At 36.3% G+C, this 15528-nt stretch overlaps 2 protein-coding genes and 1 pseudogene across 2 annotated transcripts in view; 2 read left to right on the top strand and 1 right to left on the bottom strand.

The window, feature by feature from the left end:
- The first annotated feature begins 456 nt into the window (after positions 1 to 456).
- LOC129355293 (ubiquitin-conjugating enzyme E2 A-like) lies at positions 457 to 9578 on the top strand (annotated as a pseudogene).
- A 2186-nt stretch (positions 9579 to 11764) lies between these two features.
- On the bottom strand, positions 11765 to 13296 carry LOC129355292 (CDKN2AIP N-terminal-like protein). The gene is made up of 3 exons (XM_055024804.1): positions 13061 to 13296; positions 12268 to 12373; positions 11765 to 12189 (listed from the first exon to the last, which is right to left on the bottom strand). The coding sequence occupies exons 1-3, from the start codon at positions 13270 to 13272 to the stop codon at positions 12181 to 12183; spliced, it is 327 nt and encodes a 108-aa protein (XP_054880779.1). The 5' UTR covers positions 13273 to 13296; the 3' UTR covers positions 11765 to 12180.
- Positions 13297 to 14469: 1173 nt separating this feature from the next.
- Positions 14470 to 15528, top strand: part of LOC129355291 (E3 ubiquitin-protein ligase Jade-2-like) — a 127085-nt gene continuing 126026 nt past the window's right edge. The window contains 1 exon segment of the mRNA XM_055024803.1: positions 14470 to 14594. The gene's annotated coding sequence lies outside the window, so the exon portion shown is untranslated.

The raw sequence follows: 15528 nt of genomic DNA, 5'->3' as shown, positions 1-15528 counted from the left end.
AGAAAGAGCAGAAACATATTTGGTAGAACAGTGAGTAACTGATCAAAAATCAACCATTTAATATTTAGAAACTACCTCTTCAGAAAGACAAAAGAATAAGTGAAAATTTTAGAAAATAAAATAATTCAAAGAAGTTGTGTAATTTCAAAATAAAATAAAGATAAAGAAACATTTTCAAAAACTGCAGGCGAATTTTTTACTAAAACAAATTTGAAGTCGCAGTGCGTAGAGTTTCCAGAAATTTTACTCAAATAAGAATAGAGATATTTCATAATAAAATTACTCAATTAAAAGTAAAAAGTACAAGGTAGTAAAATGTGTGGGTTTTTTAAAGACTTTACTCAAGTAGATGAAACTAGTTCCTACCCAAGTCTGGCTGTATTATAGTTGAGATGCGTCACTCGAAAATAAATTAACTTTTGAATAATACTCCAATATTCCAACTACTGCACATTCTCAGTAGCTGTGTAATAAATAGTTATTACTTTCATATATAAGCAGTCGAATCTTTTAATATATCCCAGCAGAATTGCAGCTGATTTGTCTGTCAGCAGGGAGGAGTTTCCGCAGCATTTTAACAGAAACATTGGGACATGTCAGGGTTGCGCCTCTTGGCCTCCGCACTGCAACCAACCGACGTCAACCAGAAATAGCGAGCTAGCCAGTTGTTGTTTTGGGGGAATAAGAAAAGAGCTGCAAGCGGAAGAAACACCGGATTTCGGCTTTTTCCTTTTCGCTCATTTAGTTTTTTTCAAATTGTTTTTGTATACACAACTGAAATAATGTCTACGCCCGCAAGGAGACGGCTAATGAGGGATTTTAAAAGGTAAAGTAGCCGTTTGTGGAAGCTAGCTCTTCAGATTTAGCCGACGGAGCTACGTGGCTAACACGGTTAGCTTAGCGTTAGCTCCGGTTTACGACAACACTGTCCAATTTTTACTACCTAAAACGTCTTAAACAGAATAGTCCAGTCTTTTTATGATAGCTGCTGCTTTTTTATTTTTTTTTTATTATTTTGGAAATACCAAATGTAACGTCTTAAATGCTGACTGTTGATGGCAAACGGCTAATTTTAGCTGAATTACGCCAGTGTTTTTCAGTGTTTTTGATTAGTTTTGTAGGCGTTTCGGCTTCAAAATTTCTCCCACAAAATCAGTTTGGATCAAAGATGTTTAGCATCTGTTTGATCTGCTCATGAATATGAGCTAAAATGTACACAAATGGGTTTGTTTAATACTGAGTGGGTTTAAAATGAGCCCGTTAACAGGTAAAATTTCAGTTTTTAAATTTGGTTTCGTTTTTTTCTGGCTCGGGGAAACTTCAGTGTTTACAGCAGATATTTACATTATTTCTGTATCTGTTTATGTGCAAGTCAATATTTACACATATAGCACTGCATTAATACTATTAGATTTGTAAATATTATTTACTCTGGCCTGTAGAATCACAATGATTCCCATTTCTGCTAAAATCAAAGTAGTACAGTTTTGATAATGTTCTGTGTATTATTTAGTTATTGTCAGTTATATTTCCTCTCAGGCTGGATTTAATTATTCTGCTATTATTTAGATTAATCCGGTCCTGATTTTGCACTGCAAGAAAAAAATCTAAAAGAATTTTTTACGTTCTCTAATCAACAAAAGCTTGGCTAAACAGAAACTTTAAATTTTAAGCTAATTTTAAAGCTATTTGTGCAGAATTGCAATAAGTTAATCGCATGATAAATGCAAAACGAGCTCAATAATTTCCATTTGCATAATCAAATCACCCAAAAACCTTGAGGATAAAAGTCTTCCTTCTGGTCTCAACTAGCCATTTTTATGGATAATTTAGTTTGTTGTTTCTGTTTTTAAAGTTTATTGATTTGTGAGAATCTGTTCTCACATTATTAAGCCGTCAGCGTTATGGTACTGGAAAACTGTCTCAAAACAACAATTTTATTGTTTATTGCAATAACTTCAAGGATGATTTATTGTCTTGAAACTTTTGTTATAGTCACAGGCATCCTCACAACAAAACATAAAGTATTAAATGTAACAATCTAAACATTTGGTGGTTTTTGTGTTTAAATAAAAAGTTAATGTTTCTGCAGCTGAAATGCTCACCTTAGCAGCTACTGCTTGTTGAACATATCCTTCCCAGAATGCTGCGCTGCTCTCTGGCATCTTGTGCTGCTTTATAAGAGAGTCTGTAAAAACGAAATGTTACTGCAGGATGGATAAGGTGTCACTGTAACTCCACTCTGCTGTGGGGAACTTTGACACTGAATGGATCCGTCTAATGTGTTTTACACAAAACTAAAGACTGTCGTTTCATGACATCCTCACGGCTCAGTTTCGAGGTGCAGAGATGATATTCCCCAGCAACCACCATCAGTTGTTGGCAAGCAACTGCTAATCCACTGCGTTTGCTTTTGCCGCTGCTCTTTTATTCTCTGTCTGGTCAGAAATCCAGGCAGAGACGTTGGAGTTGAGGATCTGAAATGGTTTGAATTTCATCCTGCTCTTTGTGAAGCCTCATTTTTAACTCCTCTGGGATTTAGTTCATAGTTCATGTGTCATTTAAGCTTTGGAGATGCTAATTGAAAAACAAAACCCTTTTCCATCAACTGTCTGAAAATAGTAAGTAAAAACAAAATCCTTCTTGCTGCAATTGTCTGAAAAAACATGAATAAAAAAATTAAAAATAAGTTCATAACTTCTAGAATCTAAAAAAATGAATAAATGCTTAGTCTTTTATGCCAATAGCTAAGGTTTTTGTCTTTACACATAATACAGATTGAAAATAATTTTATGCATACTGCTTAAAAACTTATCAAGGATTTCATATCAGTCTATCAACTATTATTGATTTTCTTATGTTAAATATCTGAAATGTAGCCAAACTGCAAACTTGTGACACTTCCTGTCTTATCCAAAGTTTTTAATCCATATTTTAATTTTAAATCAGTTAAGAGGCGCGGTGGAGAAACCTTAAACTGCTCCTGAGCAACTTACTCAGCTACGCAACCAAACTAGCTTAGAGCTGCTAAAGCCTTTCCTCTGTCTACATCTCCCAGAATGCTGTGCGGTTCAGGGTCAGAGTTCAGTTCTATATATTGAATGTTCTATTGGATTGTGCTATCTATTGATATTGATCACGCGTCATGATATTTCTAGTTGCATAATGCTGATTTGTTTCCTGATATGCGCTAAGCTCCAGCTCTACAGTAACTGACCTGACAGAAACTCCTGATGTGCAGTGAAACAAAGTAACCGTCTCCTGGCCAATAAATCCAGTCCTCTTCCACATCAGTGAGTTTGTCTGCTGGACGGCCGTCAGAGAGAGGTCTGGGCTCTTACTGCTACAAATCTGCTTTACAGATATAATTACTGTAAACCTTCATAAAGCCTAAATTTCTTCTAGACATGAGGCTTAATCTTTAAGCTGTGTCCACCTCTTCTATCTTCATTAGTGATCAAGAGTCTGAATGTGAGGCTTGAAGCAGCTAATTTCTAGCAGTTTGTTTATCATGTTGCTTTGGTCCATTACTGTGTAATCCGCTGCAGTCTGGTGTTGGAAAATTCATTTAGATCGGTGGCTCTGATTTGCTCCTGTCTCTGTTGCCAGGCAGTTGCTGCTGTGGCATTTTGCTCTGCACGTCTCGGATCATTTGTCGAAGTTCAGATCGTGAAACCACAACTGGAACGGCAAATCAGCGCTGAAATATTTTTATTTCAGGTTAATCAATCGGGTTGTAAACTGGAGGATAGAAGACACATTTCCTGAACTTACATTTTTCTACACAGGACTGGATTAGCATGTTCTCAAATATGTTTTAGTGACTGAAAATTAAAAACTGGAGTATGTTTTAAACTTTGAAACACTAAAATAAATGCAGTATGAATAGAACTTAAGGTTATTACAGTAGATCTTGAAGATGCTTGATTTGTGAATTGAAAGATTATTTTTTAGGGAATGAATTGGATTAATTTTAGAAAAGACATGTTAAAAAAAGTTCCATAAACGCTTTAAATGTTAAACATGTTCCAGTTGAGTCAGTCAGGAGGAAGTTGTTTTGTTGCAGAGCAGAGAGAAACTGCAACACATGACGTTTCCTGACTGCTGCTTTGCCTCTGCAAGTTTAGACATTTAGAAATGATGTGACGGAGTTACTTTCTGTTCTGCAGAAGACAAGAAAATCAGCTCAAGGCATCAACAAACCTCATCACAGCGACCAAAACACCGACCATGCAGAGACGCATCACTGCTTTACACTTTGAATACAGAGTTTATTTGAACCTAAACAAATCTGGATAATGTGTCTGATCCATATCAGTCAATATTGATCTTTACTGGTTGTTTTAAATATCTGAACTTCTGCCGCATTTTGTCCAGTTTAAACTGCGGCTGCACAGTTTAGCCTGCAGGGAGTCGCTAGGTAACCAGAGCGAGTCGCTAGGTAACCAGAGCGAGTCGCTAGGTAACCAGAGCGAGTCGCTAGGTAACCAGAGCGAGTCGCTAGGTAACCAGAGCGAGTCGCTAGGTAACCAGAGCGAGTCGCTAGGTAACCAGAGCGAGTCGCTAGGTAACCAGAGCGAGTCGCTAGGTAACCAGAGCGAGTCGCTAGGTAACCAGAGCGAGTCGCTAGGTAACCAGAGCGCGTGAGTTAATGCCACCAACTTTCTTAGCAAGCTATCAGCAGCTGCCTACGTCTCCCAGAATGCCGTGCAGTTCTGGGTCAGTTTTATAAATGTATTGATTATTTTATCAGTTATCTATTGATATTGATCACGTCTCTTCATAGTAAAGACACGTGGTGATTTTTATCACCCAGCTTCACCAAAACACCACAGTTCTTCATATTAAATGCAAAACTACATGTCTTTTTGTCCATTATTTTAAGTTCATTTAATATATTTTCAAATGTATTAATATTTCCTGAAAGTTTTATTGAACAAGTTGTGGAGAAAGCAGTAAAACTTTTTAAACATCATTAATTGGACTTTGTTATAAAAACTATAAATCAGAATTCTTATACTAAGAAATGTATCACAATAAATGGTAAACGATGCGATAAATATCAACCCCACGATATACAGTTGAGATTATTCCTTTATTACTTCAAAGATTAGTTTTTAATCTCTAAGTCTATCAGAGTGTTTTCATGGTGGAGTTGGCGTCGGCGGCGTTTCCAGCCACAGAGCCCTGCCAGCAGCAGGTTGGCGTTGTACGGCTGATCCTGCACACAGCCTCATGCTGCAGCTTCTTGTTTTGACCGATAATTATCTAGTTGTCAAGGTTTTAGTCGCCTCATGCTCCACTCGTTCATCTCTCCCTCTGGCTATTTCTCCTCCTGTTCTAGATTTTTATTTTATAAATCTGTTTGTTGTGTTGCCAGCTGCCTCCGTCTGAAATGCTCGTCTTGCTCTTCTTCGTGTCTTCCTCTCCTCCTCATCGTTTCTTCCTCTTCTCATTGTTTCTTCTTCTCCTCATTGTTTCTCATTGTTTCTTCCTCTCCTCATCGTTTCTTCTCCTCCTCCTCATCGTTTCTCATCGTTTCTTCCTCTCCTCCTCATCGTTTCTCATCGTTTCTTCCTCTCCTCCTCATCGTTTCTCCTCCTCCTCATCGTTTCTCATCGTTTCTTCCTCTCCTCCTCATCGTTTCTCATCGTTTCTTCCTCTCCTCCTCATTGTTTCTTCCTCTCCTCCTCATCGTTTCTCATCGTTTCTTCCTCTCCTCCTCATCGTTTCTCATCGTTTCTTCCTCTCCTCCTCATCGTTTCTTCCTCTCCTCCTCATCGTTTCTTCCTCTCCTCCTCATAGTTTCTTCCTCTCCTCCTCATCGTTTCTCATTGTTTCTTCCTCTCCTCATCGTTTCTCATCGTTTCTTCCTCTCCTCATCGTTTCTCATCGTTTCTTCCTCTCCTCATCGTTTCTCATCGTTTCTTCCTCTGCTCCTCATTGTTTCTTCCTCTCCTCCTCATCGTTTCTTCTTCTCCTCCTCATCGTTTCTCATCGTTTCTTCTTCTCCTCCTCATCGTTTCTTCCTCTCCTCCTCATCGTTTCTCATCGTTTCTTCCTCTCCTCCTCATCGTTTCTTCTTCTCCTCCTCATCGTTTCTCATCGTTTCTTCTTCTCCTCCTCATCGTTTCTTCCTCTGCTCCTCAGACTTCAGGAGGACCCTCCCACTGGTGTGAGCGGAGCGCCGTCTGAGAACAACATCATGCTGTGGAACGCTGTTATTTTTGGGTGAGTCATGTTCTAAATGCAGCTCCATCCCGCCGTCTCCTCTCTGCCTCTGATGCTCACATCCTGCAGCCGCCTCTGTGCTTTAATAAAATATCATCTCTCGTTGCTGAGCGGCGTGCTTCATGTGTTATACGGACCAACGACACGATTCAGGTTTGGTTCACTTATTTTAGTTCAGCCTAAGCCACACGTAGCCGAATATCCACAGAAAATAATATCATTAAAACTGTCATTTATAAAACCCAAGTGAAGATCTGAGAAAATTAGCGCTGCAGTTTGATAAATTCACAATTGCCATTTCAGTTTATTGATTTTTGAGAATGTGTTCTTGCTTTATTGTGTCATTGATATTATGTCACTGGAATATTGTCTCAAAATAACAATATTATCGTTTATTGCAATAACTTCTGGGACAATTAATTGCCCAGTAAATTTAGTTTTCATGACAGCCTTCATATTCTTGCTTTGACAAAATTCCAGTCTTGTTTTATGAACTTTATATTCTCTGGCTTCCTCCCAGAGTCCAGAAACATGACGGTCAGGATAATTGGTCTCTCTAAATTCTCCTGAGCGGTGTGCGAGTGCGTGTGTCTCTCCGTGTTGCCCTGCGACAGACTGGCGGTCCGTCCAGGTGACCTGGACATGATTTAATGCGACACAAAGAAAACAAAGAGTATAGCCTAAATGAATTACCATAACAAAATAGTCTGACACAAACAAGTCTAATCTACTAATTCTAGTTCTCTGCTATAGAAAGTGACGCTCTGCCTCAGATCGGTGTTGAACTGATAAATATAACATTTCTCTCTCTGTCTGCTGCAGGCCTGTTGGGACGCCATTCGAAGATGGTAAGTTATACGTTTGGATTTATTGGGTTCATAAAGTGGTTTGTTTACCAAACAGAATTTTATTGAACTGGAGCCGCATGTCTCCTTCAGCCGAACGCAGCCTGGAGCTGCGAACACGACTCTGCAAAAGTAAACATAAAACAGAGCTGGATATAAAAATACTGAGTAGTTCTGGAGCATTTTCATTGGAGAACAAGAAGGCTTCATAATTATCATTATTATACGGAAAATACTTGAGCTCTGCAGGGAGCTACAGGAAGTAAATGTTTGTTTTTGGGAAAAACATGAACATTGATGACATTATCTTTCAATTAGAGTAACATTAAAAGTTTCCCCTGTGTTTTTATGGATTTCATGGATATTTTGTTCTAAAGGAAATCCTTCTCTCGCTACTTCTCATCATTTCCATGTGGAAAAGTTTGGAGTAGAGCTTTGCTAACATGCAGCTTCTCTTGAGGTTTTCTTTTGAACTTTGTCATTTTTAATTGCTGACGTTTCAGCAACTTTCTATGCTTTATGCAAAAATGTGAATAGACTGGATTGGCTATGAGGAAATGTGGATTTAGAGTAATTCACTGTGCTTTGGCACTGCTTAGGAATAAAAATGACAAATATTGCGTCTGACATTGTAGGATCTCTTTCTGCTCTTCTAGTTGACGCTTGTCAGCCTGTCCCTCCCTGCTCCTGTCTAGTCCTGCACAATACACTGCTTTTGCTGCAGTAAGGGGTATTTATAGTCCCTTCATGGTTTCCTTTGCTGTCAGCAGCGTCTCTGGTTTTCACATATGCATCTTTCTTGCAGAGTAAAAGTTTTGTGTTTTCCTTTCTGTCTCTGCAGGAACATTTAAGCTGCTGATAGAGTTTTCAGAGGAGTATCCCAACAAGCCTCCCACGGTTCGGTTCGTCTCCAAAATGTTTCATCCAAATGGTGAGGGATGCTGCAGCAACAAACACCATCACCTTTTCTGATTATCTACACATTTAGAGCAAAATAACTTTAAATGCATAGTAAAAACTAGTTTCATGAACTTTTCCACCAGAATCTTTTCATAAACATCAACAGTTTTGTTCTTCCCTTCAAAAAAATCAAGATAATCATTTAATCACATAATAAATTAAAATGAGCTCCATCATTTTCATTCTGATGTTTTCTGAAGGAAAAGTTAGTTTTTTCCGTTTATAATCATTTTATTTATGGCTTAAGTTGTGTAATTCTTTTATCAATAAATTACTAAATTATCAACATAATTTGCTTTGAAAGCTGCTGTTTTAGTTTATTTCTGAGTTTTAACATGAAGGTTTAGTTCAAATCCATTAAAGCTGAAATAATTTATCACCTTCATTTACAGCCATGACATTTTCTTCTTTTTTGATGAAAAAATGAAATATGAGATGACCAGCATAAAGGTCATATAATCTTACTGTATTTTCAATCTGCATGAGTTTCACTGTTCAATGTTTTTTGCTTGGAAATGACCTGCTTAAATTTGAACTATTGTTTCCTGTTTTCCAGTTTACGCTGACGGCAGTATATGTTTAGACATTCTTCAGAATCGCTGGAGCCCGACGTACGACGTGTCGTCCATACTCACGTCCATCCAGGTCTGTCGGATTTATGTTTCTGCAAACTAAACTTTAAACAATCCGCCTGAATACAAGAGAATCAGCAAATTAGAAGTGAAACACTGTAAATTCATCACACACGGATGCTTAAATATTTGATCAAATTCACTCAGTTTCTATTTAAATATTAAGTTCTTTATTATATTTTAAAAAGTGTCTCTGACTCCATACATCTGTGTGCTGACAGCTTTTCCTGCTGCTTCTGCACCTCTTTTTTCTTTTTTTTTCTTCCACTCAACTTTCTTTTAATATTCTGGGATTCCAACTTATATTAGCAATGATATTTTTGTGTCTAGCGCCTCCTAGTGGCAATGTGAAGAAGGATATTTCAGTATTTTAATATCTTTGTAAAAATATGTATTTTTATATAGATTTATGGACATTTAGGTCTGTCATAGTAAATTCTGCTGGACAATAAATTAAAATATTAATGTGAGATTTTTTAAGTGTTATATTGATAGTAATAGAAATGCTTCTCAGGACTACTGAATTCACTTTAAAAAATTATACTTGAATAAAATAAGAACAAAATAAATCTTACTTGAATAAATAATTCTTTTAAATTTCTTGAATAAAATGAAAGTGTTTTCTTTTTGTATTTTGCTTGCAGTCGTTGCTTGATGAGCCGAACCAACAGCCCGGCGAACAGCCAGGCGGCGCAGCTCTACCAGGAAAACAAGAGGGAGTATGAGAAGCGGGTAACGGCCATCGTGGAGCAGAGCTGGGTGGACGGCTGAGCGTCTTCCTCTCCGTTCCGTCGTCTTCATCACCCCTCATCGTCATCATCCCTCTTCTTCAGCCGCTCATCAAGAAACAACAGTAACTATCAAAACTCAAGTGCCACCCTGATAAGTAAAAAGGAAAACCAAATTTGAACAGACATCAAGTTGCTTACCGATCGTTGCAGGAAATCTGGGGTGTTGGGTTTCCATCTTTAATTGTTTCTTGTCTTTTTTATTGCATGGTGTGGGATAAGTTATTGCTAAGAAACTTGTAATATATGTTTGGTTGGACTAAAAGCGGTTAATGCCTGAGTTTTAATCTTTTGTTTTCTGCTGGTTTGAGAAGGAAACGCTAACGACCAAATCGGCACGTTTTTAAAAGCTGTGGAAAAACCCAGGAAATGCCTTTCAGAGCTCATAAATATTACTGATCCTCAGTTAAACTAAATAAAGGAACGTCTGCCGCTTCGTTTCTGCTTCGGTTTGGATTCAGTTAGTTTGAGGCAGCTGCAGCAGCTGCAGCAGCTGCAGCAGCTGCAGCAGCGCAGGCAAATCACGACTCCCCGGTTCGACACGACAAGTTTCTTATGAGAGAGAAAATAATGTTTTTACGTTTTATTTTGCAGAGCTGTTTTTCTAATTTTCTTCCTCCAAGTTTATCAAAGCAGGTAAAATAGCATAATGGAGGCACTGCAAACCACAAAATGTATTTTTGTGTTACTTTCTAGTGCAAATGTCTTAGTTTTGTCTTTGAGTGTGCGAGCTTAAATGTAACTTTTCAGCATAAGAGATGGGTTTGACATGAATAATTCCTTATCAATGAAAAAGTTTCAGTTTCATTGACAGATTTCACTTATGACAAAATATCTTTCCTGTGTTTTATAAGTGAAATAATCTGACAGTGGAAATATTATTCTCCAAGTAAATTTCACTGGATTATTGACTTAAAACAAGCTTCTTCTTCTTTTTTTTTTTTTTTTTTTTTGCTGAAAAGTTACTTTTAATTAGTTTAGTCTTTTTTGTGCACCAAGATATTTGTACTAAAAACCAAAATACTTTAACATTGAGTGTTTTTGCAGTGGGATGCTTCCACATCATGTTTTATCATAAATAAATGCAGATTGAAAGGAAGTCGGTTAGGCAGGAGGGAAGATTTATTTTAATTTTAAATTTATCTCCCGAAACAAAACAATTTAAGTGTCCATGCTTCTGATTGCTCTATTAAAACTACTTGGCTGCAATATTAAGGAAAAAAAAGCAAAATTAAGTAATGCTCTTTTTTTCTTTTTAATTTAATTTGAAAACAAGCTGCTGCACCTTCATGCTGTGCAAACCTACCTTCAGTGAAGATTTAAATGTTTTCTTTTGGTGTCTGTACCTTTTTTTGTTTTTATTTTCTTTTTCTTGGAAAAACAAAATTCTCCTTAACCAAACAGTCATGACTGAACCCGATCCGCCAACATGAAACAAACCTCCCTTTCTTAAACAGAGATGCTCATATTGTGGCTTGTGACTTATTTCACCTAGTAAACAGAATATGCTATCAAATTTTGAGAAACAAATGTACTTAAAATAATATGCTGTATAAACATAATAAAACACATTTTTCAGACTTTGACAGAAGTTTCTTTGACTTCTTTGGTATGTTTTGAGAACTAGACACAGTTCTTTCAATGCAGCAAAACAAAATCTACTTTATTTTCTTGATTTTAGTTTTTTCTGCAAGATGAATATATTTGACTCAGCAGTATTGGTCATGACAAAGTTTGGGGGTTAGGGTCCAAGTTAATTTCTTTGTACAAAACTGGCTAATTTAATGCCAAAATTATTTTTTTAAGTTTTACCTGCTCAACAGTCAAGTATTTTTATAAAACATGTTTACCATTAAAGATCCAAATAGGAGCTTTGGATTTTTACCCTTTGAAAAGGAAATTTTAACAAAGTTTTTGCTAAAAACTTTGTTTTTCAAATTGACATTTTTTAGGTTCAGAGTAACTGAGACTGTTTTGGCTGCTGCAGCTTCCTGTGTAGCTGAAACACTTGTTACCTTTTAAAGCTTTCAAATAAGATGCAGAAAAATTTTAACTACTGAAATAATACCATAAATTAACACCAAGTTATCAGCAAGTCATAATAAAGCAGCTAACAGATTTAGCTGAATGTGTTGATGTAAAAACTTCTGCACACTTAAAGAAAAAGCTGACTTTGCAAAAAGATTTTACATTTTAAATCTAAATTCCCAAACTTGCCTGTTACCGATTTTAAATTATCCACTTTTTTCTTTTTTTTGATTTTCTGCCTTGGAAATATCATCAATATGTTATTTGAAGTAAATCAGAGTTAAAAAACAAACAAGGTTCTTTATTCTACTATAAAACATGCAGTTTCACAGTAAATGTACATATTTATGCATAACTGAATGCAGTAAAATCTAGTGATACATGATATATCATCAGTATTACTAATTTAACATATCAGTAAATAAAACCAGGCCGATATTAACCAATATTTGTTTTCTTTCCAAAGAAAACAACAAATAATTTAATACCGTCATTATTGGCCATAACGACAGTATTAAATAATCCAACAAAACTTCATATCGGTGCGTTCCTAGTAAAGTCGATAAAATGAGAGGCTCCCACACCCAGAAGATTCTGCCGTTTCTTTACATGATTTTTAAAAACTTGTAAAAACCATAAAAACTTGGTCCATGTTGGTAAACATTTGAGCGATTCCCGGTTATCGGCCGGTCCCGGTCATCGGCCCTGTCAGGAGCAGAACAAGTTGGTGAGGATTTCCTCCCACAGCGGGTTAAAGGTTGATGCGTTTCCAAGGCAACCGACCTGCTGACTTTTGATGATTTCATCTCTGGTCTTGAAAACGGGTGCGTCCTCCACCACGATGCCGTCCGCCATTTCCTTCACCTTGTCCAGCAGCGCCGTGCTGTAACTGCACTTGGCAAACACAAGGGGTCACTCTACACTACACTTTTTATTGAAGAACAAGAAGAAGTAGTGGAAGAAGAAATTACAAATAGCAGAAATATTTTCAATAAGGGGCTTTTATTCCAATCATCCCTCCTTTGAAGTATCACAGACAAGATTTTAATTAATTACGAGCACATAGACATATTTACAAAAAAGAAGAAATTTTTCCAGAATGTCTTAATTTTAATGAGAAACATTTTTTCTATGAAGAGCAGATGTGATCTTTCATCTAGATACTCAGATGTTTGCATGATTGTTTGAAAGTTCTGAAAGGGATAATTTGATGCTGATGTGATAAAAAAAAAAAAAAAACTTAACATTTTCTTAAACAGAAAACTTTGGGATACTCTGGTTGGAAAAAAGAATATAAATTAATGTAAAGAAGGATGAAAGGAAACGAGGGACACGAAGGGATATAATTAAAATGGACAAATAAGGGAAGGAGGAAACTAAACTAAATAGAGGAGGACGGCTGAAATGTAATTGTAATGACGTCACAACAACAATTACACGTCCGGTGTAAATCCTCCGATTATTTAAAACCCGAGTTTTCATCATATAACTTTTATACCTGGTTCGGCTCATTCCTAAAACATGAACTAGTAAATGTGAGTTTTGGTTCATTTCAGCTCGTGGTGCGTTCACGTACCGGCAGCCCATGAAGACGTTGTTGGCCCACACCATGGACAGGGACAGCAGATGGTCCAGCCGATCCGCCTCAAAGTCGCTCATGTTCCGCAGGATGAACTCCCTCCGCGCCTCCCAGTGCTTGTCGCTCTCCCAGTAACCCCGAAACGTCTCCACCTGCTGGGCGGTGGCCCGGTTCTGCTGGATGAAATCCTGGACGGCGAGCGCAGACATCTTTTTCGAGTAACAAAACGTAACTTCCGGTGACGTATTTCCCCCTGCAGCGCCGCACTGTGGTGGTGGAGCGACATAGCATCTAACATGAAGCGAGGCCAGGTCAAATCGCTTCAAATGTATTTATTATGCGATTAACTCGGATTAAAATGTTTACAGTAAAACCAGTTCACTCTGAAACTAATCTATGGATAGTTTACTTTTAATTTTCAAGTCAGAAGATCCATTGAATTTACAAAGATAATCTGTTTGCCTGTTTTGTGTTTAATACAATGTATTAGGGCCATCCTAAGAAAAAAGGATTTAAAAAATTTAATTATTGGAATAAGTTCATGATAGTGAGAATGAATTTGTATGAGAATAACAAGAATAACATTACGAAAATAAAGTACAAATAATCCAAGACTAAAGTCATAATATTAAAGGAAAGGAGTTATCACCAGAATAAAGTTGTAATATACTTACTTTTTTCTAGTAATACTATGACTTTATTCTCTTATTATGACTTTATTCTTGTCGTATTCGGACTTTATTTTTCTAATTTTATTATTAATTTTCTTAGCATAGCCCTAATACTACGTTATTGTTGTATAAGGATCATTGATTGATAGTCTAATATAGCAAATAGACTTTTGAATAAAGGGGCAGATTATATCATTTTATTTTTTTCCAACTACTTCTTTTCATGAAGAAATTTTCTGTATATTAACTTGTTACACATTCCTTTCAAACAAAATAAATTAAATAAATAATAAATTAAAATGCAAATCATTTTACTCATCTTTGTTACGTTGCAAAAATTTCTAGGTCACGTGGAAGCTCAGTGAAGCTACATTAAAAGTTTAGTTCAATCAATGTCACATTTATTATCCAAATATTGCTAATCAAAAGAGCTACCTGATGTTATCAACTATGGAAATAAATGTTTTAGATACTATTTGGAGGAAGTGCTGTAATATTTCTAATGAAATATTTAAAAAATAATACATTTCAAAAGGTTCTGATACACTCTCATTTAAATAAAAAAAAAAAAACATGAATAAATAATAAAGTGAATAAAATCAGTACCAGTGAAAAAAACCTTTTAAAAAAAAAAAAAAAAAAAAAAACCTAGCCAATGTGAACAGAGCTTGCCCACGCTGTGCTAGCGTAATCACGTACGTACGTAACGTACGTAATGTCAAAGTTCAAGGAAAAAGCGGGCTAGCATGGCGCTAGTTAGCTAGCTGGAGCTCAGGAAAGCAAAGCTAATGTTATATTTTCAGACTTTTATTTGAAGACAAATGGCAGAGAGAGACTGGTAGAATTCATATGGAAACAAAGTAAGAAAATATAATTTTTTTTATTGTACTATATAATTACAAATGACCTAAATCGATGTTTTTGTCTGCCATAATATTCTGGTTTAAAGTGTTTTTGTTCACCGACACTTACAGTGTAACTCGCCCCCAATTGAACATTTATGATAAACTGTATAAATTTGTTAATTAATGTTCAATCTTTATGTTTCTGTGTCAATTTTGACATATTCGTGTAAATAATTTACCTAAATCCGTCTCACTGCTGCCCTCTTTAGGTCGATCAGGCCTAACAGCTGAAATGTTCTTTGTGCTGCTACAAAACAGTTTCTGGCACTTATTTAGAAAAAACAGAAGAAATCTGAAACGGTAAAAATACTCCTCACAACACTGCTTCGCCAAACTGACATATTGTCACCTTTCAAATGTTTGCTTTGCCAAAATATAATTTAGGAGAAAAAAACACTTTTGGCCAAATTTGCAAATTAGGTAGGTGACAATAAAAATAAGCAAGATATGTTGATGAACAGGGTATAATATGTTTTTTTCATTTTTGTCTTTCATTATCAATTCGAGTCATTAATGCTGCCTCAGAGTTTTTATGCATGTTAAGGAAAAACAAAAACATGCAAATGTGACCAAAGTTGGGTAATAACTTTATACATTTATAATCTAACTCTCTCACTCTTTGGTTACCTAGCAACTCACTCTTTCTTTCATTGCCTAGCAGCAACGTTTTGAGTAACTTGGTCAGCAGTTTCAGGTTTGACCACTGAGCCTCATAACCGCTTAAAATAAAACACCTGATCAAACAGGACAATAAAACACCTGATCAAACAGGAAATAAAACACCTGATCAAACAGGAAAATAAAACACCTGATCAACAGGAAAATAAAACACTTGATCAAACAGGAAAATAAAACACCTGATCAAACAGGAAAATAAAACACCTGATCA

Source organism: Poeciliopsis prolifica, unplaced genomic scaffold (assembly GCF_027474105.1).
Source record: "Poeciliopsis prolifica strain line A6 unplaced genomic scaffold, Auburn_PproV2 SCAFFOLD129, whole genome shotgun sequence".
Lineage (NCBI taxonomy): Eukaryota > Metazoa > Chordata > Actinopteri > Cyprinodontiformes > Poeciliidae > Poeciliopsis > Poeciliopsis prolifica.
Note: the sequence above shows the minus strand (reverse complement) of the source record. Positions and strands in the feature narration are given on the sequence as shown.

Bases quoted from the DNA above. Each gene is read 5' to 3' on its own strand.
- LOC129355292 (XM_055024804.1), bottom strand. From the start codon at position 13,272: ATGTCTGCGCTCGCCGTCCAGGATTTCATCCAGCAGAACCGGGCCACC. The intron at 12,374-13,060 runs GTACGTGAACGC...TGCCAAGTGCAG, and splicing joins AACGTCTTCATGGGCTGCCG to TTACAGCACGGCGCTGCTGG.